The sequence below is a fragment of the Melanostigma gelatinosum genome (assembly GCF_949748355.1).
Source record: "Melanostigma gelatinosum genome assembly, contig: SUPER_10_unloc_3, whole genome shotgun sequence".
NCBI classification, from domain to species: Eukaryota; Metazoa; Chordata; class Actinopteri; order Perciformes; family Zoarcidae; genus Melanostigma; species Melanostigma gelatinosum.
The window spans coordinates 102,085-129,516 of NW_027635322.1; the positions used below are offsets into that span (position 1 = coordinate 102,085).

General features: G+C 45.1%; 1 protein-coding gene across 1 annotated transcript; it reads left to right on the forward strand.

Annotated features, from left to right (window-relative positions):
• Positions 1–217: 217 nt before the first annotated feature.
• LOC306783956 (septin-7-like) lies at positions 218–27,432 on the forward strand (the record flags this gene model as incomplete). The annotated part of the gene is made up of 2 exons (XM_079297382.1): positions 218–225; positions 26,787–27,432. 2 exons carry the CDS (start codon positions 218–220, stop codon positions 27,430–27,432), a joined length of 654 nt encoding a protein of 217 aa, XP_079153508.1.

Here is a 27,432-nt window from a genome sequence, read left to right on the forward strand (position 1 = left end):
TTACAGTGTACATTGTTACATACAAACATGTGGGTTTCCAACTAATAATAACGAGTTGTCTGCCAAATACAATAAAGACTTCTGTGTAATAACAGAGAACAACATTTGCATTCATATTAATTTGTACATTAGTATCAATTGTTTTTACAGAATGAACACTGTACATGCAGGTAAATGATATGATGACATGAGTTGAGGACTGAAAGTACATGTCATGATGACCAGGTAAGTATTTTTCACAATAAACCACAATTTTATTGCATTCATGTGATTCCAGGTTGTGTGTTAGGTTTGTATTTCAACAGGTTGAGATTAGTATACAAACCATGGTTAGGTCTTAAAAGCATGTTCCCCCCTGGTTATGTTTAGGGCTGGCAACAACTGATCATTAAAGTCCCCCACCTGGTTATGGTTAGGGTTAGGGTTAGGGTTGTGTGTTAGGTTTGTATTTCAACAGGTTGAGATTAGTATACAAACCATGGTTAGGTCTTAAAAGCATGTCCTCTCCTGGTTATGGTTAGGGCTGGGGACTACTGCTCCTTAAAGTCCCCCACCTGGTTATGGTTATGGTTAGGGTTAGGGTTGTGTGTTAGGTTAGTATTTCAACAGGTTGAGATTAGTATACAAACCATGATTAGGTCTTAAAAGCATGTCCCCTCCTGGTTATGTTTAGGGCTGGGGACTACTAATCATTAAAGTCCCCCACTTGATTATGGTTAGTGCTCTGAAAACCGGAGGGTCCCATGAGGAACCAAAAGGACCCAGGTCAGGCAGGAAGGCACTGGCTGGGTAGGGAAATCGATTGTTTTGGCTAGCCCACTGCCGTATAGCAATGGGTTTGCCGATACACTGTCACATAACCCGCCCAACCCAGGAACCCTCAGCCCTCATTGAGGCCCCCCGGTGCTCTGGTGCCTAATCTGGCGATCCAGACTCTCTCCTTGTTTCTCCTTTGTGACACATTCCATCCTGTGTTGTATTCTATCACAGTGGTCCTGAGTGAGTCCCAGCCATGTGCTATAAAGTGTTTCACCAGGTGTGTGTCTGTCTTTTTCTTACTAATGATATTGTATCTGTGTTGGGTAAACCTGGTGGAGACTGAGTTACCCGTTTCTCCCACATATTGCAACTTGCATGTTGTACAGTAAATTAAATAAACACAATTTGTGGTTTTCAGATTCCCCCTTGTCTTAATTTGAAAAATTTCTTGTGTATTTTGGTTCTGTATCCACTGTTTGTGTTTAAGGAAGGTCTCTGATTTATTAATTATAGGGACCGAGGCAGATCCTAATTTGGCCCTCACGAGGAGATCTTTTAAATTTTTATTTCTCCTGTATGCAGGAAGAATACTATGATTTTGTAGAATATTTGTCCCTGTGGTGATTCTCTGGAAGTTTTTCTTACATTTATTGGCTAGCTCCCTGGTGGATGGTGAAAACCTGGTGATCAGCGGAATATTACTAGTGACCATGATTGGTTTAGTTTCCAGAAATGTCCTGTAGCAGTTTCTACAGAAGGTCCTGGAGTACCCCCTGGTGGACAAAGCCGTGAACAAGATTTTGACTGCTTTGTGGAAGTCTTCAGACCTGGTGCAAATCCTGTGGAATCTCAGTAGTTGTGACTTTATGAGTCCTGCATATGTATGCTTGGGGTGGAAACTGGTCTTGAAAAGTAGAGCATGTGTGTCTGTTTCTTTAAAGAAGACCTTAACGTCCAGTGTGTTTTTTTCTTTGAATTTTTCTCCTTTGTACGTGGTTGTGTCCAAAAAATCAACTGTTGTGATGCTATGTGTGGATTTAATTTTTATAGATTCTCTGTGATTATGTAGAGTATTGAGAAATGTGTCAAATTCTTCTCTGGAATGTTGCCATATTCCCCAGATGTCGTCTAGAAACCTGTAGTAATGCAGTGGTCTCAGTGTGCAGGCTTTCAGGGCTGATTCTTCCCACTCTGCCATGAAGATGTTTGCGTATGCTGGAGCGAATTTCTTACCCATAGCTGTTCCCTTGATCTGCAGAAAGATATCTTGGTTGAAAACAAAGTCGTTTCTCATCAGATTAATTTCTAGGAGTTGCAATAGCTCCTTGTCTGGTCTGTGCTTGCTGGGATTTTTTTGGAAGATATTTTTTATGGCTTGCATGCCCTCCTTCATATCTATATTTGTGTACAAGCTGTCGATATCAATGGTAAATAGAATAGCCTCTTCCGGAATAGTTCGTTCTTTCACCAGGTTTACAAAGTGATATGTATCTTTGATGTAGCTTGGATGTATAATTGAGAGTGGATTGAGAAAATAGTCCAAGTATTCTGCTGTATAATATGTCTCACTATTGCAGTCTGAAACTATAGGTCTCCCCGGAGGAATGATGTATGGTATGCTCCACTTTGCAGTATCCTTGTGGATTTTTGGCAGCATATAAAATATTCTGGCTCTGGGTTCCTTGTCCCCCATCAGATAATACTGTTGTTTTTTATTTATGAAACCCTTAACATTGAGAGAATTTAGGATTTTGTTCACCATCGGTATTGTTATCAAATAGATAGGTTTGTCTAATTTGACATAATATTTCGGATCCTTCAGTTGTCTGTACCCCTCCCATAAGTACTGTTCTCTGTCCATAATTACAATTGAGCTGCCTTTATCCGCTGGTTTAATGACTAATCTTTTGTTTTTTGTTAATTCCAATAGGGCCAGATATTCTTGAGGGGTCAAATTTGGAGGTGTCTGGTGATTAGTGAAGTACTCTTGGAAGTACTTTGTGTCCGCCCTGATAATTTTAACTATCTCTTGGGGGATTACTGATTGTGGGGGAGACCAGTTAGATTTACGAATGAATCTTAATCCGGTTGTTTCAGGTGAGTCCTCGTAATAGGCTGCTAATTTCAGTCTCCGAAACGTTAATGTTAAGGCTCAGACCATGCAGTCTGCTCGGAGAGCAGGGGTCAGACCATACAGTCTGCTATTAATTTTTATTTAAGACAAAACAGTCTAAATTTTTAAGCGTGTGTGTACGCAGGTGTGCTTGTGGAACATCGGGGGTTACGTCGGTGGGAGAATGGACGGACAAATTTGGTTAAGGCCAGGACACCGGGGGGTGGTGGTTGCCTTGCTGGCAACTCAGAGTCGGTTTATGGACAGTGCACTTCTCTCGGACGTTGTCATGACGTTCGGGAGGCAAAAACCCTCACCTAACTTAGCCCGTGCCTTTACCGTACTCGCTGCGTGGAATGTTGTCAGTGAGGTGGCTATCGCCCTCCGACCCAGCCTCCATTTTTTTATCCAGTCCCTGTACTGTTGCCCTAAACTCAACCTCACTGGGGGAGACGGCAATTAGACACAGTTTTACAAGTTACAATGAAACGGTCACGAAATTCGCGTGACCGACAATTAAGCCATGTGCCTGAAGAAGGAGTGATTTCTCCGAAACGTTAATGTCATCCCGCTGATCGCCAAAGCAGACACCCTCACCCCAGAGGAATGCCAACAGTTCAAGAAACAGGTCATGCGAGAAATCCAAGAGCATAAAATCAAGATCTACGAGTTCCCAGAGACCGATGACGAAGAAGAGAACCGGCTGGTGAAGAAGATAAAGGACAAGTTGCCGCTGGCTGTAGTAGGAAGCAACACCATCATCGAGGTGAACAGCAAAAGAGTCAGAGGGAGACAATACCCCTGGGGGGTTGCAGAAGTTGAAAACAGTGACCACTGTGACTTCACCATCCTGAGAGATATGCTCATCAGAACACACATGCAGGACCTGAAGGACGTGACGAACAACGTCCACTACGAAAACTACCGCAGCAGGAAGCTGGCTGCGGTCACCTACAACGGAGTGGACAACAACAGGGTTAAAGGTCAACTGTCCACCAAGAGTCCTTCTTGTACCAAGAGTCAATCTGTACCAAGAGTACAGATGTTGTCCTTCCGGACAACATCTGTAACCTCATCTTGATTCATGTCAAGCACCAGCTTCCAAAATCGTGCATTCACGCTGTCTGGAACTGGCTGAGCATTCGAACAAAGGGCCTGCACTCTAGTTTTCCCTGGCTTTAAACCTTTGACTTTCTTGTGTAGATGACATCTCTGCATGTGCCTCCATAGTGATCTCCTCTTCAGGTAGGCGTCACAGTTTATACAGTGCATGTAATCACTGGCGTTTACAGGTCCACTTGATTGTTGACGGGGTATCACCATTCCCTTTCCTTCTTTAATAACCTGATTATTATGGAAACGGTTCCCTCTATTTCTCAATACACTGAACTGTATTCTTCGTTCTTTAGAACCCTTTGGGAATGTTATTGCTCTTGCCACTTCAGGTTTGTCCTTGTGTTTTGATTCTAAATGGCGTGCCATTTTGTTGAAAGGCTTAGAGCAAAACACACAGTAAAACTTTTTGTTGTACAGTCTGCCTCCATTGTCTTTCTTCTTCAAGGTCATGACCGTCACGTCGCAACCATTAGATGAGGATTTGTCGGTGTCAGGTTCAGCCAGGGAAGTAAAACGTGTCTTATGTGTTTTCTTGCGTGGTTGGTCATCTCCTTCCTGAGAGTTGGTTGAAGTTCTCTGTACCTTTCTCTTCTTTGCCGTGTGCTGTTTGACCTCTTCTTCTGAACAGTCACTTTCTGTTTCTTCATCATATTGAGGAACATACTCATCCTCATCACTGTACTCAGAACTTGATAGAGGTTCTCTTTCGTGTCTGTTGAGCTTAAAAAAAGAAAGAGAAAAAGAAAGGATTAGACTTGGATATTCTTCATTGTAAAATCACAAGCATTTAACAATGCCGTGGAACAGCACGCATATTAACGTAGATTGTTGTGTTGTTTCGGGTAGTTTTAAACATCTATGACCGGGGTATTCAATTAAAGTTCAACAAGGTCCATTCAGAGAGAATTTCCTCATTAAATCTCCAGAACATCATAATAATGTCTAACTTGCACTCTGATTTAGTTCCATATACTGTATATTGAAGTAGCCAACAGTTGTATTAAAGTCTGTATGTAGAAAACAACTGATTATCAAATATAGAAAGATCAATTGAATAATACATAAACAATATTTATTGTCAGATTTAAAATTGAGATTAAGATTAAATTACATAACCGAAAGCTTTTGAAAAATGTGCATCTTAAAACAAAGAAATGAAGTACCCTGCAGCTTTAAATTAATTAAATTCAGGTGTGAAGTGATGTCACCCAAGAAAACCAAGATATCCATATTATTCTCATCTTCTAATAAGATGAATTAGCGAGCAGGACTTTATCTGTGGTTATTAATCCACTTGTTTCAGCTCTATTCCTCTCTGTTAACGTCATTGTTGGTCAGTGAATTCATGCGTTAGGATTCTGATCATACTGGGCTCTTAGGTTTATTTTCCTGTGCCTTTATTTGAGATGCGAGACGTTAGCTCAAAAGAGTTGTGCTTTGTCTCGTAGTGGCACTTCACATTACCGCTTTCAATAATCATCACAGCCTCTGAACATATTACCCTGATTCCTGTAAACTGACAGATGTCATGGCCCTTTTCATGTTAGAATGTGAAGTTTTGCAAATAAACTTACAACTCCACTGTCGGTTCTCATGAGCTCTGGAACACTTGTGTCCTCATCGACATCAGCTGGAGTGGGGTCAAGAATATCGGTATTGTCACTGGACCGCTGGTGTTCTTCCTGAAAAACAAATCATTTTTTTGTAATGTTTAGACAGGCTCCCAACCTACCAGTCTGCCTACCTATCAGTCTACCCACCTACCTACCTACCAGTCTACACTGTTTTACATCAATAAAATAATACACAACCAAACAACAAATACTACAACTTATATTTCATCAGACATTATGAATAAGTGGCTGCAGTGCAAACTATTTAATATCTCCCTGTGGGAAACACTGTCGTAATAATGGAAGTCTAATATGTGTGATTAACTAGCTGTAGTCTGTAAGAAATGAATTACTCTAGCATTGTTTTGATTTCTGTTCGACATTCACAGTCGAGCAGGTTAACTGTCAATTAAGAACCCAAAGAAGATGACATATCCTACCTCGTTGGTCTGTTCAGGGTTAAAGCCATCTGTCACATCAGCGCCTGCAAATATATTAGAGGATAGAAATGTTAATATGGTTTACGATGAACTAATAACTTCAACATCATCTTTGATGGGTCAAAATGTGTTTCATTTGCGTCTAGACTATTTTTAAATAGTTATATGATTTAAACCCTGAGAGTATGATCAGTTTGGGATTGAAACCAATAGACTCCCTGAAGTATTCAGTATAATATTCTCCACGATTACAAAAGACTTTCTACAAACCTCAACATAAAACCATATCATGGTCTCTCCCCTCTCTCACCTGTGCATTCAGAGCTGCCACCAGTGGATGAAAAACATGCTCCATCCTCCTGAAAGCACAAGGGACACATTCAGTCATGTTACAGTACTCTGTATTTCAAGCTGCAGTGGTAGAATTTGGTGGAATTAAAATTGTTGCCTGAGCTGCTATTATTACATTTTGACTGAAATTAAAAGTAATTTGTTCTGGTCTTATAGGCTGCATTATAGTAAGGTGATCTACTTATTTCTGAAAGTACGAGGCTAAATATTCTACTTCAATACCCATGGTTATTTGAATTACAATATCTGCTTACATGTGAAGAAATACTTTTTTTAAAGTTAACCTTGACTCAATATGTCAAATATGTCACTTTGTTGAGCATAATATTCACGTTCTGTCGGAAAAGATAATGATGATAAAATATAAATTCTAAAAAATATCTAAATATCATTTTGTGACTGTAAAAAAGCCCCACGATGTGTAAATTATCCATTTGTAGTTAACTGTAATTAGTTGTCCAGCCTTCCGTTAACGGTAGGCTGGTCTCAGATCGCATACCTGCAAACTCATGAGTGAAAAAGGTGACAAGCCCGAAACAGTGAACAGTGTGATGAGAGGACATGTGAGCCCTTGTTGCTGTAGTTCATCTCCTTGGAGCAGAGGCTACATTTAGCATACCCTGCCTTATCAATGTGTTAAAACACTGTGACAGCAGGAAGCTGCACTCATGTCTGTTCAGACCTCCACCTTTATCCAGACCCAGCTCCACTCACAGCTCTGTTAGCTGCACATGCTAGCTGCACATGTTAGCTTAGTGTTAGCTAACATTAGCTGTCCATCTCGGTTAACTTCCAGCACATTGCAACAGCTCTTTTTATATGGCAGTACATGTACCAACATTCGGAGCTCGGACAATAATTAAAAACTTACCATTTCCATCCAGGTTCCACAGCTAGCCCGTCAAGTTACATGTGTGTGGAGCCGCTCGACAGTCTGAGGCAGTGAGTCACCTCTCCACGGGCGCATGCACTGATGGGGGAGGGGCCACGCCATGGTCCCCATGATGATGGTAAACGTCAGGTTTTGTGTAATGTCAGCAATGAAACTTAAGGTACTTTACACAGAACATGACATTGACTGTCCCCACCGTAACCTCACCCATCCCCCACTCCTTCGGTCACGATCAGCATGAGGGAGCTCTGAGGCTCGGCCTGCAGCCTTTGTTAATAACTTAGACAGGTAATAGTAATTACTAAAATGGAAGGATTACATAAAATACCTGCTTAAGTTGAGACTTTATTACTCAACTAGAATTTTGTATAAAGTATGTAAAAAAAATTTTTTTTTATTAAAAAAGGACATTGAAATGAAACAAGCATTTCTAATGAAGTTAAGTAATAGAAGCATTTTTGAACGATTAAAAAATTATACAAACATTGATATTCATAAAATAGAAACTACAACTATTTACAAGCCATTGTATTCAACATAAGTATTTATATGTGTATTTAACTAACATATTATGAATTTACGATGCAAAATAGTATTCAAAAGTATAGTACTCACACAAGAATACAAAAAATAGATTTCTTAAGAGCTCTCATCATTATTATTTCATAGTGAAGAATAAAGGTAACGAGACTACCAGTGCTAACACTTCTATCCAGTAACAATCAGTCCTCCACTATGACCTCTTTTTCTTCCTGGTGTGACGCTGTTAACTGGAATTGGGGCCTGTCTACAACATATTAAAAAAACAGGGCTCTGACATCTTCAGAAGTAAAAGATGGTCTGATCTCATCAAGAGTACGACAGGGTGTACAGCTTAGGGACATGTACCCCATGCTGAAGTCTGAGTTTGATACAGGCAAAAATCTGTTCTAGATAATCTAGAGGGATTTTTTCCAGGTGGTCCTATTGTAGGCCTTGTCCACAATGTGTGTGCACAATCTGGGGGTTCTAGGACCCATATTTGAGAAATTATGGCCATTCTTGCATATGCCAAAATATAAGTGAATAAGGCCCCAATTAAGCCCTTTGTGGCTGTTTTTGGGGACCTTAATTTGCAGCTATGAGGCCCAGATTATAGGTGTGTAATGGTGACGAGCCCCTCTTTCAGGCAGAAAAGGATTTAAAACCCTACCCCTTTTTAAAGTATAAAACGTTTGAGAAAAGACTGGTAAAATCTGGATTTTGACCACTTTTTAATATTGATCAATTTTAAAACACTTGTCAATGGCCTTCTTTGATGAAATTCACATATGATGGACAAAACAGGACCCTCTTCAAGGTTCAATTGGATTCAAGTCGTTAGCATGCTGCTACCGGAAGTTAGCTTTCCCAAGGTTCTACAGATATCTCGCTTTAGATCCTGCATCACCTTATCATAGGCGACTGATTTATGCAAAAATCAGGCAGTTCCAACCTTTCACTACGATTTAATGGCCCGTTTCTCACTTGCCAAAACAGGCCGAAAGATGAGGTCATATGCCTCAATTTTGACCTTTGGGGCTGTTTTTGGGGACCTTAACTTGCAGCTACGAGGCCCAGATTATAGGTGTGTAATGGTGACGAGCCCCTCTTTGAAGGAGAAAATGAATCAAATCTCTACTTTAAATTAAAGTGGACATTTTGAGAGAAAAGACTGTTGAAGGCCATGTCGGAACATAAGTGTCATCTGGGTAGAGATATCCATAGTTCACTATGGGAAAAGTGTTTGGAATGTGCCATTGAGTTTCATACGATTTAACGATGGGGCAAAGATGGAATGACTGTGAAAATTTCACGGTCCTAGCCCATTGTTTTATGGGGTAATTAGGCCAAATAACTTTAAAATGAAGAAAAATGCCATATATTACTACGGGAAAAGTGTACCGAACTTCCTATTGATTTTCATACCACGTGGTTTGTGGCCAAGGGCCAACTGACCGTGAAAATTTCAGCGTGCTAGCCCATTGCTTTCTAGGGGTATTAACTGAACGTCTATTTAAGCCAAATAAATGCTAAATGCCATGAATCACTATGGGAAAACTGTACAGAATTTCCCGTTGATATTCAGACCATTTCATCTTGGGGCAGAGGGTGACTTAATGTGAAAATTTCAGCCTCCTAGCCCATTGTTTTCTAGGTGTCTAGGCAGAATTGAGTCAAAAGGCCGTAATTTCTACGTGTACGGAGTTTACCATAGCAGAAAGTGTACCATCGCAGAAAGTGTATGGAATTTCCCATTGATTTTCATACCACATGGTCTTTCGCCAAAGGTCGACTGACTGTTAAACTGTCAGGGTCCTAGCCCATTGCTTTCTATGGGAATTTTGGCCGAGTTCGGTGAGAAATCCATAATTCACTATGGGAAAAGTGTTTGGAATTTCCCCTTGATTTTCATACCACATGGTCATTGGCCAAAGGTCGACTGACCGTTCAATTTTCAGGGTCCTAGCCCATTGCTTTCTATGGGAATTTGGGCCGAGCTCGTGAGAAATCCATAATTCACTATAGGAAAAGTGTTTGGAATTTCCCCTTGATTTTCATACCACATGGTCATCGGCCAAAGGTCGACTGACCGTTCAATTTTAAGGGTCCTAGCCCATTGCTTTCTATGGGAATTTGGGCCGAGTTCGGTGACAAATCCATGGTTCATCCATCTCATCCAGTTCACCCAGTTCACCCATCTCACCCAGTTCACCCATCTCACCCAGTTCACCCAGTTCATAATATCCCATCAAATTCAACCATGTTGTGAGAAGTTATGACTAGTTGAAGGATGGGCCGTTTGGGTAATCACTTTCCATTCATTTTATCGTTCAAAATGCCCCATTCAAATATAGGCCAACTGCCCCTCTTCCCGCGCAGGCATGCTAAGTGCTAGGGAGTCCCATCCAACTTGAATGTGCCTCATTGGGGCCTGTCTACAACATATTAAAAAAGCAGGGCTCTGACATCTTCAGAAGTAAAAGTTGGTCTAATCTCACCAAGAGTACGACAGGGTGTACAGTTTAAGGACGTGTACCCCATGCTGAAGTCTGAGTTTTATACAGGCAAAAATCTTTTCTAGATAATCTAGAGGGATTTTATTCAGGTGATCCTATTGTAGGCCTAGTCCACAATGTGTGTCCACAATATGTGGGTTCTGGGATCCATATTTGAGAAGTTATGGCCATTCTTGTGTTGTGAAAAAATGTGTAGCTGTCTTTCACACTTAGAGCAGGTTTAAGAATGAAACAGAAAGCTCTCAGAGGCGTATAGTTGTATCAAAGCAATATATTTATTTATCAACAGAGTTATTCAGCCCAACACAATTAAACATGCATGGGCAATCTAATGGATTCACTTCACAGAGCTCCACCATCAGAACACGCTTGAACACATCAGCATGAACCTTAATATAGGGGTCCGCCCCTTGATACACATTAGTCAAAGTCAAAGATGCAAACGTAGCACGTTTATTACGTGTATTACGCTTGGTTGGAAGCCGTGAATGTCCATTCACCTTTGGCCCCTCCCAATAGGCGTTGGTTTCCGTCAGTGTGAGTGAGTTGTTGAATGCGAGAGGTCCTAGAGAAAGAGTGTGTGGAGAAAGCCGGGCTCAGCTGGGCGTAGTCCCTCGCTTGAATCTGAGTGTCTTATCTATTTAAAGATGGCTGCCTGTTCCTTGTGACGCAGTTAACCTCAGTAACCTTCCTCCTGCTTCTCTCAGGCCCTGTGTATGCTGTGAGCACTGTATAAGTGGTTAATAGAGCTGCATAAGCTAATGGTTATTAAAACTACAAATATGCTAGTGATTAATTAAACTGTATATATAAGCTAGCTGCTGATTAAGCTGTATATAAGCTAGCTGTTAATTAAACTGTATATAAGCTAGTTGCTACTTAAAGCTGCATATAAACTAGCTGCTGATTAAGCTGTATATGAGCTAATTGCTGATTAAAGCTGTATATGAGCTAATTTTATCAACAAATCCCTCTCTTGATGTCTGAAGGACGTCACTTTCTTTACCTTTCTGCCCTGTTCACACGCTGGTGTCTTCCTCTGCCTCTCCTGACCCTACCAGGCTGTTCTGCTCTTCCCATACTGGGTAAGCTCCATAAGGAGGGGGTGGTAATGGTTCCTTGGAGAGGGCAGTGGTGATAAGACGGCCAACCAAAGAACGAATACAGGGTATTATACAACATCCACATGAGACCAATATTGCAATGAACACACCCACTGACACTGCTATTGACAAGATCAGGTGCTTCCATTTTCCAAACATGTTTTCCATCCAATCTCCAAATGGATTGTTCACACCTGATGCTTCCTGCATTTCGTTTGACAGTGCCCTCAGACTATTCAGTGCTTTTGTGACTGAACCGTCCGGCGCAGTATTGTTGGGGATGACAGTGCAACACAGGTCTCCAAACATTGAGCAAACACCTCCTTTTTCAGCAAGCAACATGTCCAAAGCCATTCTGTTTTGTACAGTAATCAAAGAAGTAGGGGCCAGCTGCTCAGCCAGATCCTCTATTGCATCCCTAGTATGATTAGCCAAACGAAGAACATTGTAATGCACATAATTGATACGATCAACATTTTTATTCACAGTTATCCATGGAATAATACTTGCGACACTCTCAAAACCTGCTGCAATTTGGTCTACCAATTTGTATTCATTAGGCACTCGTCTGGGCACTCCGATAGCATCTATGTAGGTTGGACCTCTGTCCAGGCTGAACTCAGCTCCAGCTGCTCTTTTAGCTAAGATATGTCTGCGTCTGCGTTGGGTCAGGCTTTGTACTTTGTTTTGCTCCTGTAGTATTTTGTCTCCCACTAAGGTAAGTGGCATTGCTAGCCTCACCATAGCACACATTCCCATTGTAGATGTTGGTATGTTAGTGAATAAGCGCAGACCCCCACAGTAGTAAAATAGCCCTCCCCTAGCCCAAGAACCTATCTCTGAGCCTGGTCGTGTCACGTTGCACCAGTCTTCTGGCACACTACCTAAGTTGGTTTGAGCTCTATCGTTGGTGAAATGGTAACAGACATATCTGGATCCTAGTCCTTTGTAAGCTTTGAAATAACCTACTGTAGTTTGGTTGTTAATTGGTGGAAATATGGATGCCAGAGTAGTGCAATTTGGTGGAGTAGCCATTTTAGTCATATTTGTCATGCACGCGTATCCTGTTGGGTCAGATTCAGGATATAGTGGTGCTGGTTCGGTGAACATAGCTGGTCTAGCTGCAGCACAAGCTACACAGCCACTCATTTTGTTTTTTATAGCATTATCAACAATCCAATTTAACCAAACATTGTCGCTTCCTTGTCCTGTAGCTAATTGGATCACCTGTTGGGGAGTCCATTTAGAAAAGTCTTCTGATAAGACAGTTGGTGGGTCCGGTGGTGGCGGTTGTCTGTGCGGAATTATATTTATCTGAATTCCTACTCTCGGGTCTTTGCCGGGGACGTCCACTAATAGGGCGAACCATATTATGTTTTTTCCTGTGCTGCTTTTGGTGACGTTGTTCAGAGACAGAGATAAGGGATTGGCTGTTGCTGAAAAGTCTCGTTGGAAGTCTATTTTGTCCCATAAGGTCCTTCTCGGACTTTCCCCTCGCATTCTCGGCTTCCACCGCCCTGTGTATTTTGTTACCGCCCCCCAGGAATGACAAAACGCTGTGTTCGCGACGTTCACGTAATTCTCACATCTGTTGACTATGGCATTGTCAGCACACAAATACACAGCATGACCTCTCCATGCTTTTGGTCGTCTTCCACAGTTAATCACATCACACAAATCAAAAGTAAAAACGGTTTTGCTCCCCTTGGTATAGTTTAAGGTCAGATATGCACGACACGCTTTTGGTGGTGGCTTGTATGCCGGTTCTGAGGCATCTCTTTTTTGCCTAACCTTCCCTCTCTTGAGGTCGTTTTGAGTTTTGTTCACATCCTCGCCGCTTGTTGTCAGATTGAAGCTTGGATGACTCTCAAACCTAGTCAGATTTTGCATGTTCACATCCTTGCCACTTGCTGTCAGATTGCAGCTTGGATGACTCTCAAACCTAGTCAGATTTTGCATGTTCACATCCTTGCCACTTGCTGTCAGATTGCAGCTTGGATGACTCTCAAACCCTGTCAGATTTTGCACTGCCTCTGGCAGACAGCCATAGTTTCCGCTAGTTGGTTTGTTCACTGTTTTGTCCCCCATTTTCAATCCCCAAGTCAAGAATATCACAAATGCCACACCCAAACCCATTAGAATCCACCCAGTTCTTTTACCTATACCCATGTCTTTCCAGGTGACTGGGGGATGAATCCCCAGTGGCTGGATGTCCGTTCTCCCAAACAGATAAACCGGCATTTTGTGTCAGATTACCTCGGACCTCTGCTAAGGGTCTGGAACGCTCAGATGCTGGGGCACAATGTGTCAGGTGGTGCCAAGGTGCTCCTGATTTACCTATGACCTGGACCGAGTGTGAAGTAACCTCCTTCACTTCGTACGGCCCTGTCCACCTGGGGTCAGTCCACTTTCTCTTGTGAACTTTGACCCTGACCCAGTCACCCACTCGGATGAGATTTTTTACTTCCTCCTGGTCAGCTGGACTGGTCCGCTGGACCTGTTTGGAGAGAGCCTCCGTGAGAGTGATTAAAGCAGTCATATATGCCTTCATTTCAACTTGCTGCACATCTAAGGCTGGTATATGACTACCGTCTCTTGGAGGACCAGGCATTTGCCTCCCTGTCATTAACTCATGTGGTGAAAGATGCGTCTCATTTCCTTTTGCACTCCTCATTGCCATTAGAGCTAATGGTAAAGCTTCAACCCATGTCAGCTTTGATGCCGCACATGTCTTTGCTATTTTTGATTTTAGCGTCTGATTTGCCCTCTCTACCAGTCCTTGTGACTGTGGATGATACACTGATCCATATCTATGTCTGATTCCTAGTCTGGCTTCCACTTCCTGCAAATGCTTATTACTGAAATGTGAACCATTATCGGACCTTATGCATCTAGGAACACCATAGCGAGGTATTAGTTCTGTTTGCAGCCACTTTATTACTGTCTGTGCGTCTTCTTTTTTAGTTGGGATTGCCTCCACCCACTTTGAGAATCTGTCAACCATTACCAAGATGTACCTTTTTCCTTGTACTCTGTTATCATGTCCCATGTCAGTAAAGTCTATGCTGATGTCTTGGAAGCAGGCTGATGGTACAGGATAAGAGCCCATAGGTGTTTTGTACGGTTTCTTCACATTGTGATCCCCACAGGTGGTGCATTCGTCGCAGAAGAGGGACACCATACTTTCCATGCGTGGGTGCCACCACAGTGCTTCCACCCTTTGTAATGTTCCTTTCTTTCCTTCGTGCGTTGGTCCATGTGCCTCTGGTATCAGTGAGACATACAATTCTGCTGGTGCTACCACTCTGCCATCATGGGATCTCCAAAGTCCACTTTCTCCTTTTGTTGCTCCTTTCCTTTGCCATTCAGACCATTCGTATGGTCCAGCCTTCTTCTGTATCTCAATCAGTGTTTCTTCAGTGATTTCGGGTTCTTGTATGGCCATTTTCAGAATCATCTGTTTTGGTCTGTATCCTCCTACTTCTTTAGCAGCTTCATCTGCCCTGTCGTTTCCCACACTTATTCTGGTCCTTGCCTTGCCATCATGTCCTTTGCATTTCATGATTGCCACTCTTTTTGGTAGCTTCATAGCTTCCACCAGTGCCATGATTTCCTTCTTGTGTTTGATGGGTGCGTCCATTGATGTTGTGTATCCTCTTCTTCGCCACATGGGCCCATCAACGTGAGCTGCTCCATGTGCGTAAGCAGAATCTGTGAAGATGTTTACTGATTTTCCTTCTGCTATTTTCAAGGCTTGTATGAGCGCTTCGACTTCTGCCAGTTGTGCTGATGCTGGTTGAGGTAGGATACCTGATGCTACTATTGTGTGTTCCATGTCTTCGAATTGTCTCACCACAGCATAGGATGCTGTGTTTCCTTCATCTCCTTTGTAGCAACATCCGTCCGTGTATAACCACATTTCTGCTCCTGAGATTGGTGTATTTCCTAAGTCTGGCCTTAGTTTGTTTTCAATGATTGCTCTTGCTTCGCAGCTGTGTGGTTGATCTCCTTGTCCTTGTTGTAGTGATGACGCCATATTGATTCCTCCTGTTTCATAGACAATATGTGGTCTTGTGCATTCTTTTTGAATTTTCGATTTTCTTGCAGCTCCGAACGTGAATTCTTTGCTGAGGAGGAATGCAGCCACACCATGATGTGTGTGGATTTTCAGAGAGTGGCACATGACAATGTGGGATGTTTTCTCGATCGCCTTTGCAATTGCCGCCATGTGTCTTGTACAGGTGGATTGGCCAACTTCAACTGGGTCCAGTTTTGATGAGTGATACATGAGTACCTCTCTTCCTCCCCCTTTTTTCTGATACAAAACTGCATTTACCATCCCTCCTTTTTGTTCAGAAACATCTAGGTGGAAAGGGAGTGGCCAACGCTCCTGTCCACTGTTCCTGTTGCAGTTCTTGAAGAGGCCACAGAAAAGCCAACATGCATGACAAATGTTTTTTTTAATTTTTTTTTATCATGAAGCACCAGCAGAGGGAGCCAATGCTTCTCCCAAGTTTTCTGGTGTCTGTTTGAACTCAGAGCGATGTCATTTACACTGGCGCATGTCTTAAAACCTGCTTTTCTCTGGAACATATGTGTGTGAAATGATGATCTATTTTATTATTAACACTTAGGGTGAAGAAGACGAAAACAGTATAGTCATAAGTTATTTTAAAGTGTCTGTGTGAATAGACAAAAGCTCGTCCATTATACTAAGTTGGCAATTTTCAGCCCTAATCTGATGGTTAGCAAGCGTTACTGTTCAGGGGTCACTGATCTTTTTTCTGTTGTACGAAAGAATGACGGAGTGCTTCTTTCGGCGTTTTTGACCTTCATACAGTGACCTCACAACTCCGCAATATAAGCTTTACAAGTATAACGCATATTATTTAACAGTGTATGAATATATGTTATTTACAAATCTCCCTATATACCCCTGCTAGGTGTGAAATGCTATGTTTTAATTACTCAGCAATGGCTGTAACTAATATTTTTTATAAGGCAGACAGTGTCAACCTAGCCCCCACCTTTTTAAATGTCTTCCGCTCTCTGTCCTTGTTCAAATCAAGGCCGCAGCTGTGTTTTTATCAGGAAGGCACACCCTCCCTAATATTCTCACCGTTTGTCTGACTAAATGAATGGATGCTTTGTTTCAGCTTTAAACCTTGTACATTCCTAATTTTTAGCGTCTGTCTGGCTGAATATAGTGGCTGCTGTGTTTCCGCATTAGACTTTGCTAACAGTCCCTGGGGAACCCAATTTTCCAATAAATTTAACTACGCCAGTAAAACTGACACTTATATTAACCCTCAGCTGTCTCTCAGCCTATTCTAGTGATTTATGTGTGTGTGTGAATGCAACGCTTGTGTATAATGTGTGTTTTTCCTGCTCTGGACTCCAAACTTTGAAACCACACACGAACATTCAGCCACAAATCAAGATCTCAACTGCCTGTCCCTCACAGGAACGCACAAACTTTTTACAGCTGTCAGCACACCTTCTGTCATATACAATCACTTCAAACAATCACTCGCATTTAAACAAAATTGCAACACACTGCCATTTTTGAAATGCGCACAGATCACAAATACGGTAAAGGAATATCTTTTAGAAATACAGTCAAACAAATAAACAAAAGTTAAAACGTACTCCTCAGCGGCTCAGCTGTCAGCTCGCTCATGTATGCGCCAAATAGTTCCACTCATTCAAACAAACTTGAATCAATAAACTACCGTCTCAGATTTGTGTAGAAATCACAACACGGTCTCAGAATGAAGTGAAGAGTTTTACAAACGCTGTTAAATGATGAAGAAAAGTGAAAACGTACAGCTCAGCAAATAGTCACCCGCATTCATACTAAATAATCAAAACACACGCTTCCGTCTCTTTAAGCATAAGTCAGTCACAAGCGCAGCCCTCGGATGAGCTGAACAGCTCTTTTTCTCAAACTAAGCAAACAGACACCTCTTGGCCACCGCACAAATGACAACTGCTTCTCAGCAAACAAACACAGTCAAAGGATAAACACAAATTAAAACCAAATCTGAAATGCGCACAATTCGCAATTATGGTCTAGAATGAAATTAATATCGTTACAAATGCAGTGAAACAATGAACACAAATTAGAACATACACGGCTGTCTCTTTAAATATAAATCAGTCAGAAGCGCAGCCCTCGGATGAGCTGAACAGCTCTTTTTTTTTTAGACACACTTTTATCAGCAGCGCATTTTAACAGCAATTTGTCTTTTTCCTCAAACTCAGCAAACAGACTGTGTACCGCTGACCTCTTGACCACGATACAAATGAAAAACTGCTTTTTAGCAAACAATCAGTCAAATTATAACCAATTTCACACATATCAAAGAGCTCTGCTCTTTAATACATCACAACGGCCGCTGTTTATTTGTCAAAAACAATGTTACAGTCGGGTATTGAACCCAAACCTACCGCGTGGAAGACCGTTATATTAACCACTACACCATCAGGGTAGCACGTCAACAACACAATTTAACTGCTTTTTTATCCTAGGTCATCTCTGGACCTGTACACGTTCATTAATCTCTTCCGTTATTAACAACACACCGATATAATTAAATTCTGTGCTCTCGTCCAGAAACTTCGTCAAGGAAACTCTAAGCAGAGTAACATTATTTTTCACTGGACGCCACTCACGAGTTAATGTCCGAAGACTCGATGCTCTTAATACGGGAATTCCGCAGTCAGTTTTCTCAATACAGTTTATCAATGACATCAATGACATATACATATATCCCCGTCATGTTATGCAATTTCTTCGTAGCCCAAAACATCCCATAAGTACGTTAGAAATTACGCCTTTTGTGACATGAATTTGAGTGCTCAGCGCGAAGCACGTGTCAGCGAACCAATGCGTCGCACGGCTCACAACACCTCACATCTACACTATCACAAGTGCGCAATTTCTCGCCTTTATTTGACGTTTTCTGCTGGGCTCATTCACACGTATACACAGACCCCCCAAATGGCTGTATAACAACTCTGTTGCTGTGTGTTTAATCTTTACAATTACTCTATAATTAAGCAAATACTTACAGTTCGGACAGTCTGAGCAAAATTTGGAATATGTCTATGAATACAATGTTGCAGAATTCAGTTAAATAGGCTTCTGCTCACCTGTGAGATGTACCGGTACGACTCAGACTCCCCGAAGCTGCAAGCTCGCTCCGATGGCAATTATCGGTTCCCAGCCTCGAAGGGAGAGATGCGCCGTTATCTGGAATCAAAAGGAGAGGCCTGTTAACATTCCAACCTGAAGCTCTGTATCGTATTGGATCACGTCGGGGTCACCACTTTGTTGTGAAAAAATGTGTCTTTCACACTTAGAGCAGGTTTAAGAATGAAACAGAAAGCTCTCAGAGGCGTATAGTTGTATCAAAGCAATAGATTTATTTATCAACAGAGTTATTCAGCCCAACACAATTAAACATGCATGGGCAATCTAATGGATTCACTTCGCAGAGCTCCACCATCAGAACACGCTTGAACACATCAGCATGAACCTTAATATAGGGGTCCGCCCCTTGATACACATTAGTCAAAGTCAAAGATGCAAACGTAGCACGTTTATTACGTGTATTACGCTTGGTTGGAAGCCGTGAATGTCCATTCACCTTTGGCCCCTCCCAATAGGCGTTGGTTTCCGTCAGTGTGAGTGAGGTGTTGAATGCGAGAGGTCCTAGAGAAAGAGTGTGTGGAGAAAGCCGGGCTCAGCTGGGCGTAGTCCCTCGCTTGAATCTGAGTGTCTTATCTATTTAAAGATGGCTGCCTGTTCCTTGTGACGCAGTTAACCTCAGTAACCTTCCTCCTGCTTCTCTCAGGCCCTGTGTATGCTGTGAGCACTGTATAAGTGGTTAATAGAGCTGCATAAGCTAATGGTTATTAAAACTACAAATATGCTAGTGATTAATTAAACTGTATATATAAGCTAGCTGCTGATTAAGCTGTATATAAGCTAGCTGTTAATTAAACTGTATATAAGCTAGTTGCTACTTAAAGCTGCATATAAACTAGCTGCTGATTAAGCTGTATATGAGCTAATTGCTGATTAAAGCTGTATATGAGCTAATTTTATCAACAGTGAACAGCAAAAGAGTCAGAGGGAGACAATACCCCTGGGGGGTTGCAGAAGTTGAAAACAGTGACCACTGTGACTTCACCATCCTGAGAGATATGCTCATCAGAACACACATGCAGGACCTGAAGGACGTGACGAACAACGTCCACTACGAAAACTACCGCAGCAGGAAGCTGGCTGCGGTCACCTACAACGGAGTGGACAACAACAGGGTTAAAGGTCAACTGTCCACCAAGAGTCCTCTGGCCCAGATGGAGGAGGAAAGGCGAGAGCATGTGACTAAGATGAAGAAGATGGAGATGGAGATGGAGCAGGTGTTCGAGATGAAAGTCAAGGAAAAAGTGCAGAAGCTCAAAGACTCTGAAGCAGAGCTTCAGCGGCGTCACGAGCAGATGAAGAAGAACCTGGAGGCGCAGCACAGAGAGCTGGAGGAGAAGAGACGCGTGTTCGAGGACGAGAGAGCGAACTGGGAGGCCCAGCAGCGCCTGGAGCAGCAGAGAATGGAGGCCTCCAGGACTCTGGCACGATTGGCTTAGTTTGGAGGGCAGGGCCAAGACCATTTAGTCTGCGTGGAGTGCAGGACAAGCTCGGTCTGCTCTGAGCGCAGGGCTCAGACCATGCAGTCTGCTCGGAGAGCAGGGGTCAGACCATACAGTCTGCTATTAATTTTTATTTAAGACAAAACAGTCTAAATTTTTAAGCGTGTGTGTACGCAGGTGTGCTTGTGGAACATCGGGGGTTACGTCGGTGGGAGAATGGACGGACAAATTTGGTTAAGGCCAGGACACCGGGGGGTGGTGGTTGCCTTGCTGGCAACTCAGAGTCGGTTTATGGACAGTGCACTTCTCTCGGACGTTGTCATGACGTTCGGGAGGCAAAAACCCTCACCTAACTTAGCCCGTGCCTTTACCGTACTCGCTGCGTGGAATGTTGTCAGTGAGGTGGCTATCGCCCTCCGACCCAGCCTCCATTTTTTTATCCAGTCCCTGTACTGTTGCCCTAAACTCAACCTCACTGGGGGAGACGGCAATTAGACACAGTTTTACAAGTTACAATGAAACGGTCACGAAATTCGCGTGACCGACAATTAAGCCATGTGCCTGAAGAAGGAGTGATTTCTCCGAAACGTTAATGTCATCCCGCTGCTCGCCAAAGCAGACACCCTCACCCCAGAGGAATGCCAACAGTTCAAGAAACAGGTCATGCGAGAAATCCAAGAGCATAAAACGAAAGTTACGAACGTAACTACGGTTCTATGAATCCTGGATGACCGCCAGAGGCAGTGCTTAACACTGAATGTATTCCGTCGCGCGCATGCGCAGGTCGAATATTTATATCAACAAAGTCACGTGTGACCTCGGATGACCACCGTCATCTATAAGTTCCGGTGTCATCCTGAGCTCAGTCCTATGGAATCTTCTCGCGAGTTCACGGGATTCCGAGTGACCAAGAACTCTGGCGGTCATCCAGGATTCATAGAACCGTAGTTACGTTCGTAACTTTCGTTCTATTTCATCCTTACTGACCGCCAGAGGCAGTGCTTAACACTGGATGACTTATACCAAAAGAGTCACGAGGAAGCACAGTAACTACCCCTTATAGCTCCGGCAGAGAAAATTGGCCAAGAACCCTCCCCAGTGGGTGAGGGTCGGCAACGTTAACTCTGTAGTGTTTGGTGAATGTGCTCGGTGATGCCCATGAGGCCACCGCACATGTATCCCCCACAGGCACACCACTCAGGCTTGCCCTCGGTGTGGAGACACTCTTGGTAGTGACCCTTCACCCCGGATGGCCGAGCGCAGCCGCTCGCCTTGTATGTATCGGCAATGGCCTCCACTATCCAGTGGGACAGGTGCTGTTTTTCCTTTTTTTCTTAAAAAAGGAGCACAGCCCTTCTTAGGCTCACCATAACTGACTATGCAGGCGGTGGCTTCCATATAAGCTCTGAGGGCCCACACTGGGCACAGCAGCCTTGACCTCTCCTCTCCCGATGGGGGAGGGGGGGGTCAACTTTGCCAGCTGGATAGGCCGGTTTATATGTGAACGTATCCACCCCCTTGGGAGAAACACTGCCTTAGGCCAGAAAGTGACACCCAAGCCATCTGAGTTCCACCTCAGACATGATTCTTCCACTGATAGGGCATGCAGCTCGCCCCCACATTGAGCTGAATTGACAGCAAGGAGAAAACCGTCTTGCTGATAGCCATCTAGGCTCCGCCTGTGCCAGGGGTTCAAAAGGACAAGCATAAGCTGTCCAGTACCAAGGGTAGGTCCCATGCAGGGGAGACCGGCCCTTATCCAGGAGAGACTGTAGAAACTCAGTACAGCAGGCACGGGGCGCTGTACTGGGACCTTGTTCCGAGCCGCACACTAGTCGGAGAACAGCTTCCACCTGTTTCTTGTACTGCAGGCAGGTAGACCGCGCACTGGCATTCAGAATAGTCCGTCAGACTGGTTCTATGCAGCCACTCAGCATCCGGTCGGGCCCCCCCGTGACCCCTAATTGAAGGCGGCAGGGATTGGAATGCCAAATCCGACCCTCTAGTTGCGACAGGAGATCCCTCCTGTCGGGGAAGAACTCTGACAAGCTTATAGCAAAAGCAGAGGGACTGGTGGAAAGGCATAAAGAAGATCCTCTGGCCACGTGTGAGCCAGGGCATCTTGACCCTCCGTCAGGGAGACCCAGTGGGGGCAGTGGGTCGACACGTCTGGATGCAGCCGCCACTCTCCTGGTGGAGGCTTGTAACAGAACAGGAAAACCACAACCTTGTTCCATTCCCCTGGTGGGTACATTGCCCACAGGCTGGTCAGGCGAGGGGCCTCCCAAGTCAGAAGGCCACGGTGATCCCCGTAGCAACTTCTGCAGATCTGGTGCCCCATCGATAGTTCATGGGAAATCACAGCAGAGGTGCTGTCCACCGGACAAGCACATGCTTTCCCTTCAACATGGAAGGAAGTGCTCGAGCGCTAGCTCTAGAACCTGGACCTGCGGTCTTTCAGCAGACAACTGCCCCCAGGCTGTCCCGTTCTGTCACCCTGCACCCGCCTTGAGAGGCAGGTACCTGTTGTGACAATCTCCTGGTGGAATGGAACCGAGCCCCTGGGGCTCGGTTCCTGGGACACTGTTCGCCAGATATGCACTCCCTCCATGGGGATAGTGAATAGATGAATAGACACTGTTTCGATAATATTATTGCCCTGTATTGCCCTGTGCCACTTGGCATCCAAGTGAAGGCTGTTCAGCCATCCGCACTGGGGCGACAGACAGGCCCTCATAGGGCCACCCTAATGAAGGTTATGCTCTGAGAAGGGCTCAGGTAGCTCCTCTCCATGTTCACCTTGAGGCCTACCGGGCCACGTGAGAGAAGGCGAGCAGTGTCCTGTGGCGCCTGAAGCCGGGACGGCACCTAGGTCAGCCAGTCGTCTAAGTACGGCAGTATGTTCACGCCCTGCGATTGCAGGGGGAAAGGACAGCAGTAACACACTGTGGACACCCATGGGGAGATGGGAGAGTCCGAATGGAAGCACCCAGGACTGAAAGTTGTGGTGACGCACCATGGGAACAGGCGTCGATAGACGTGAAGCACTCTCCCTTGGAAATCCGCTGATGGGAGAAAGAACCCTGACAGCCGGCCTGGAGACATCTCCTGGCACCCCTGCCGGGGGGGACGGGGACGTAAGTAGGGTTGTATAGGTAGCGGTCCGGCCTCTCAGCAGGACGCCGAGGCCTGTTGCGCTACTAGGGTAAGCTGGAGGCTGAGAAACGGCCTTGTGGGCCAAAAATGGGTCTGGGGGTGCAGGCATGTCCCTGCAAAGACCAGAGAACTGCTGCCAGGTCTGGCTAGCTCTAACAGTCCGCTGAAGCGCCTGTACAGCAGCTGACTCGAACAGCTCACCAGGTTCCACTGGGACAGTATGGAGGGTCCTCCTACATGTCTCAGATAGGGGTGACTGCGCCAGCCAAACCTGGCGGCGAGTCTGAACCAGGGTGGACATCATACATCCACGTTCCCTCGATATGAGCGCAAACGCCTGCAATGAAGCATCACTGAGCAGAAGCGTCGAAGTAGCCCGCTGCAGAGAATCTGCGAGGGAAAGCATGAGGTGGGAGAGGGAGTTGTCGATACGGTGCACAGTGCTGCTGTGTCCTAAGCCCTGGATAGCAGGTCATCTTTGACCCGACATTGGGTCGAGGGCACCTGGCATCGGGCCTCAGAGTCTCCTCAGGGGAAACTGATGGACGCCATAGTCGTCTAACTGGCTGGCATACGTGCAAGGCCAGATTTGCCACCTCCTGCATGGTCTGATGTAAGGTGGGAGAGAGCCCTGGTGTCTCCACCATGCACGCAACTCCCTCAGATATTCCTCGGAGGGAGGAAGAAAAGGTGGTGAGGGCGGGAAGGTGCCTGAAGAAGGCACTCACAGGTGGATGTTCCAGCTGCTGTGTATGCCCGGCGTGCAAGCGCCATACAAATGACCAGGGTAGGTTGGTCTGGATTCAGCTTCCCTGACAGGGGGAGGTAGCCCTCCCGCATCAGGTGTTCCACTTCGGCCAGCCTAGCAGACCTTACTGCTCAAGGCGTGATGCCGCAGGTCCTGCCTGGGTTCTCCCTGCCAGGGCAAGAGGTCAGGGCCGTCCTCCGGCTGAAGAGGAGCTATACAGGTCCTACAGCCGGGAGAGTTTAACATGGCCGCGATTCTGGTGGAACCCTTGTCCCACTAGTTTATGCGGAATTCCAAATCAGTCCGAGCGGGAGCGCTCTGCTGAATGTTAAGAGAACAGGCAGGGGGCAGTCAGTGGCGAGTGATCCTTCGGACACTCCTCCCTTAGCCAGCCGCTGCGGATATTGGTGACCCACCAGTTAGCCTGAGCGAGAGCACTCTGCAACTGTGGAAACAGGTCAGGCAAAGTCCTTATAGTGAGAGGGGCGAGGGCACTCTCTAAGCCCACTCTCTTCACTAAGATAGTTGCTGCAGATATTAGTGTCCCCCCAGTTAGCTTGAGCGAGAGCACTCTGTTACCGTAAAAAACGGACAAAACAGAACACAGTCCGTACAGTGAGAGGGGAGCGAGGCCACTCTTCACTAAGATAGTTGCTGCCGATATTGGTGTCCCACCAGTTAGCTTGAGCGAGAGCACTCTGCCACTGTGGAAACAGGTCAGGCAAAGTCCTTATAGTGAGAGGGGCGAGGACACTCTTCACTAAACTAATTGCTGCAGATATTGGTGTCCCACCAGTTAGCTTGAGCGAGAGCACTCTGCCACTGTGGAAACAGGCCAGGCAAGTCCTTATAGTGAGAGGGCAGCGAGGACACTCTTCACTAAGCTAGTTGCTGCAGATATTGGTGTCCCACCAGTTAGCTTGAGCGAGAGCACTCTGCTACTGTGAAAAACTGACAAAAAGAACACAGTCCTTACAGTGAGAGGGGAGCGAGGACACTCTTCACTAAGACAGCTGCTGCATATATTGGTGTCCCACCAGTTAGCTTGAGCGAGAGCACTCTGCCACTGTGGAACAGGTCAGGAAAACAGTCCTCATAGTGAGAGGGGAGCGAGGACACTCTTCACTCGGATAGTTGCTGCAGATATTGGTGCCCCACCAGTTAGCTTGAGCGAGAGCACTCTGCTACTGTGAAAACGGACAAAAAAAACCACAGTCCTTACAGTGCGAGGACACTCTCCACTTGGACAGGTGCTGTAACTCTTGGTGTGCTACCAGTTAGCCTGAGCGAGGGCACTCTGCTAACTGATATCCGCTACCGATATGTCCATAATGTTTACAACAATCAATGGACCCACCGAGTATTAGCTTAGTCTAGTTAGCCGGAGCGAACTCGACAGCCGTAATGCGTAAAAACCATCAATGGGCACAACCTCGACGTTGATTTAGTCTAACTAGCATTCACCGAGTTAGCCTGAGCGAGCACATTCCGCTAACTGTGATCGTTGTAATGCTACAAAGTTGATGGCCAATACAAAGTTGATGGACGCAGTCCCAGCATCAGCTTTTGTTTAGCTAGTTTCCCACTGAGTTAACCTGAGCGAGGACGCTCTGTTAACTGTGACAGCTGTAAGGATACAAAGTTGATGGCTACAGCCCCAGTATCAGCTTTGTTTAGCTAGTTTTCCACTGAGGTAACCTGAGCGGGGACGCTCTGTTAACTGTGACAGCTGTAAGGATACAAAGTTGATGGCTACAGCCCCAGTATCAGCTCTGTTTAGCTAGTTTCCCACTGAGTTAACCTGAGCGAGGACGCTCTGTTAACTGTGACAGCTCTGTTAACTGTGACAGCCGTAAGGATACAAAGTTGATGGACGCAGTCCCAGTATCAGCTTTTGTTTAGCTAGTTTCCCACTGAGTTAACCTGAGCGAGGACGCTCTGTTAACTGTGACAGCTGTAAGGATACAAAGTTGATGGCTACAGCCCCAGTATCAGCTTTGTTTAGCTAGTTTTCCACTGAGTTAACCTGAGCGAGGACGCTCTGTTAACTGTGACAGCCGTAAGGTTTACAAAGTTGATGGACGCAGTCCCAGCTAGCATCCAAGTTAGCCTGAGTGAAGACACTGCTAACTGCGAATTACGTCAGATGTAAAGATTAAATCTCCATGTACACAACGCCAATGCGGACTAGTGTCTCACAACGTTTGCCTGAGCAGGAACACTCTGCTAACTGTGAAAGCCGTAACACTGTGAAGGGCGGGCCGACAGCGTAATTCTACGCTCTCGTTAGCGCGCCACTCGATTACTAGAGCGGAAGCGCTCTGCCAACCGTGGAACAAACAACTGTTATAGAAAACAATGTTAATCGATCTTACCGATTGCTGTCATCACGACTTAGCTGCCCTTATCAGACTGGTGACGACCGATGATAGGAGCGTCCACCAGTCCGGGGCTTGATGTCCGCACGGCGAACACACCGTTCCCTCCGAAGAGGGACAGCTCGTCGCAGCCTTTGGAGGGCGAGAGAACCGCAACTCCGACCGGTAGTCACAAGGCTACAGCGACGAGCTCTAATATGTCTTGATCGTAGACACATCCTTGTTTAAGCTACCATGGTAGCTAACCTGTGACGCGAGAAGAAAAAAAGGACTGAGCTCAGGATGACACCGGAACTTATAGATGACGGTGGTCATCCGAGGTCACACGTGACTTTGTTGATATAAATATTCGACCTGCGCATGCGCGCGACGGAATACATTCAGTGTTAAGCACTGCCTCTGGCGGTCAGTAAGGATGAAATAGAATCAAGATCTACGAGTTCCCAGAGGCCGATGACGAAGAAGAGAACCGGCTGGTGAAGAAGATAAAGGACAAGTTGCCGCTGGCTGTAGTAGGAAGCAACACCATCATCGAGGTGAACAGCAAAAGAGTCAGAGGGAGACAATACCCCTGGGGGGTTGCAGAAGTTGAAAACAGTGACCACTGTGACTTCACCATCCTGAGAGATATGCTCATCAGAACACACATGCAGGACCTGAAGGACGTGACGAACAACGTCCACTACGAAAACTACCGCAGCAGGAAGCTGGCTGCGGTCACCTACAACGGAGTGGACAACAACAGGGTTAAAGGTCAACTGTCCACCAAGAGTCCTCTGGCCCAGATGGAGGAGGAAAGGCGAGAGCATGTGACTAAGATGAAGAAGATGGAGATGGAGATGGAGCAGGTGTTCGAGATGAAAGTCAAGGAAAAAGTGCAGAAGCTCAAAGACTCTGAAGCAGAGCTTCAGCGGCGTCACGAGCAGATGAAGAAGAACCTGGAGGCGCAGCACAGAGAGCTGGAGGAGAAGAGACGCGTGTTCGAGGACGAGAGAGCGAACTGGGAGGCCCAGCAGCGCCTGGAGCAGCAGAGAATGGAGGCCTCCAGGACTCTGGCACGATTGGCTTAG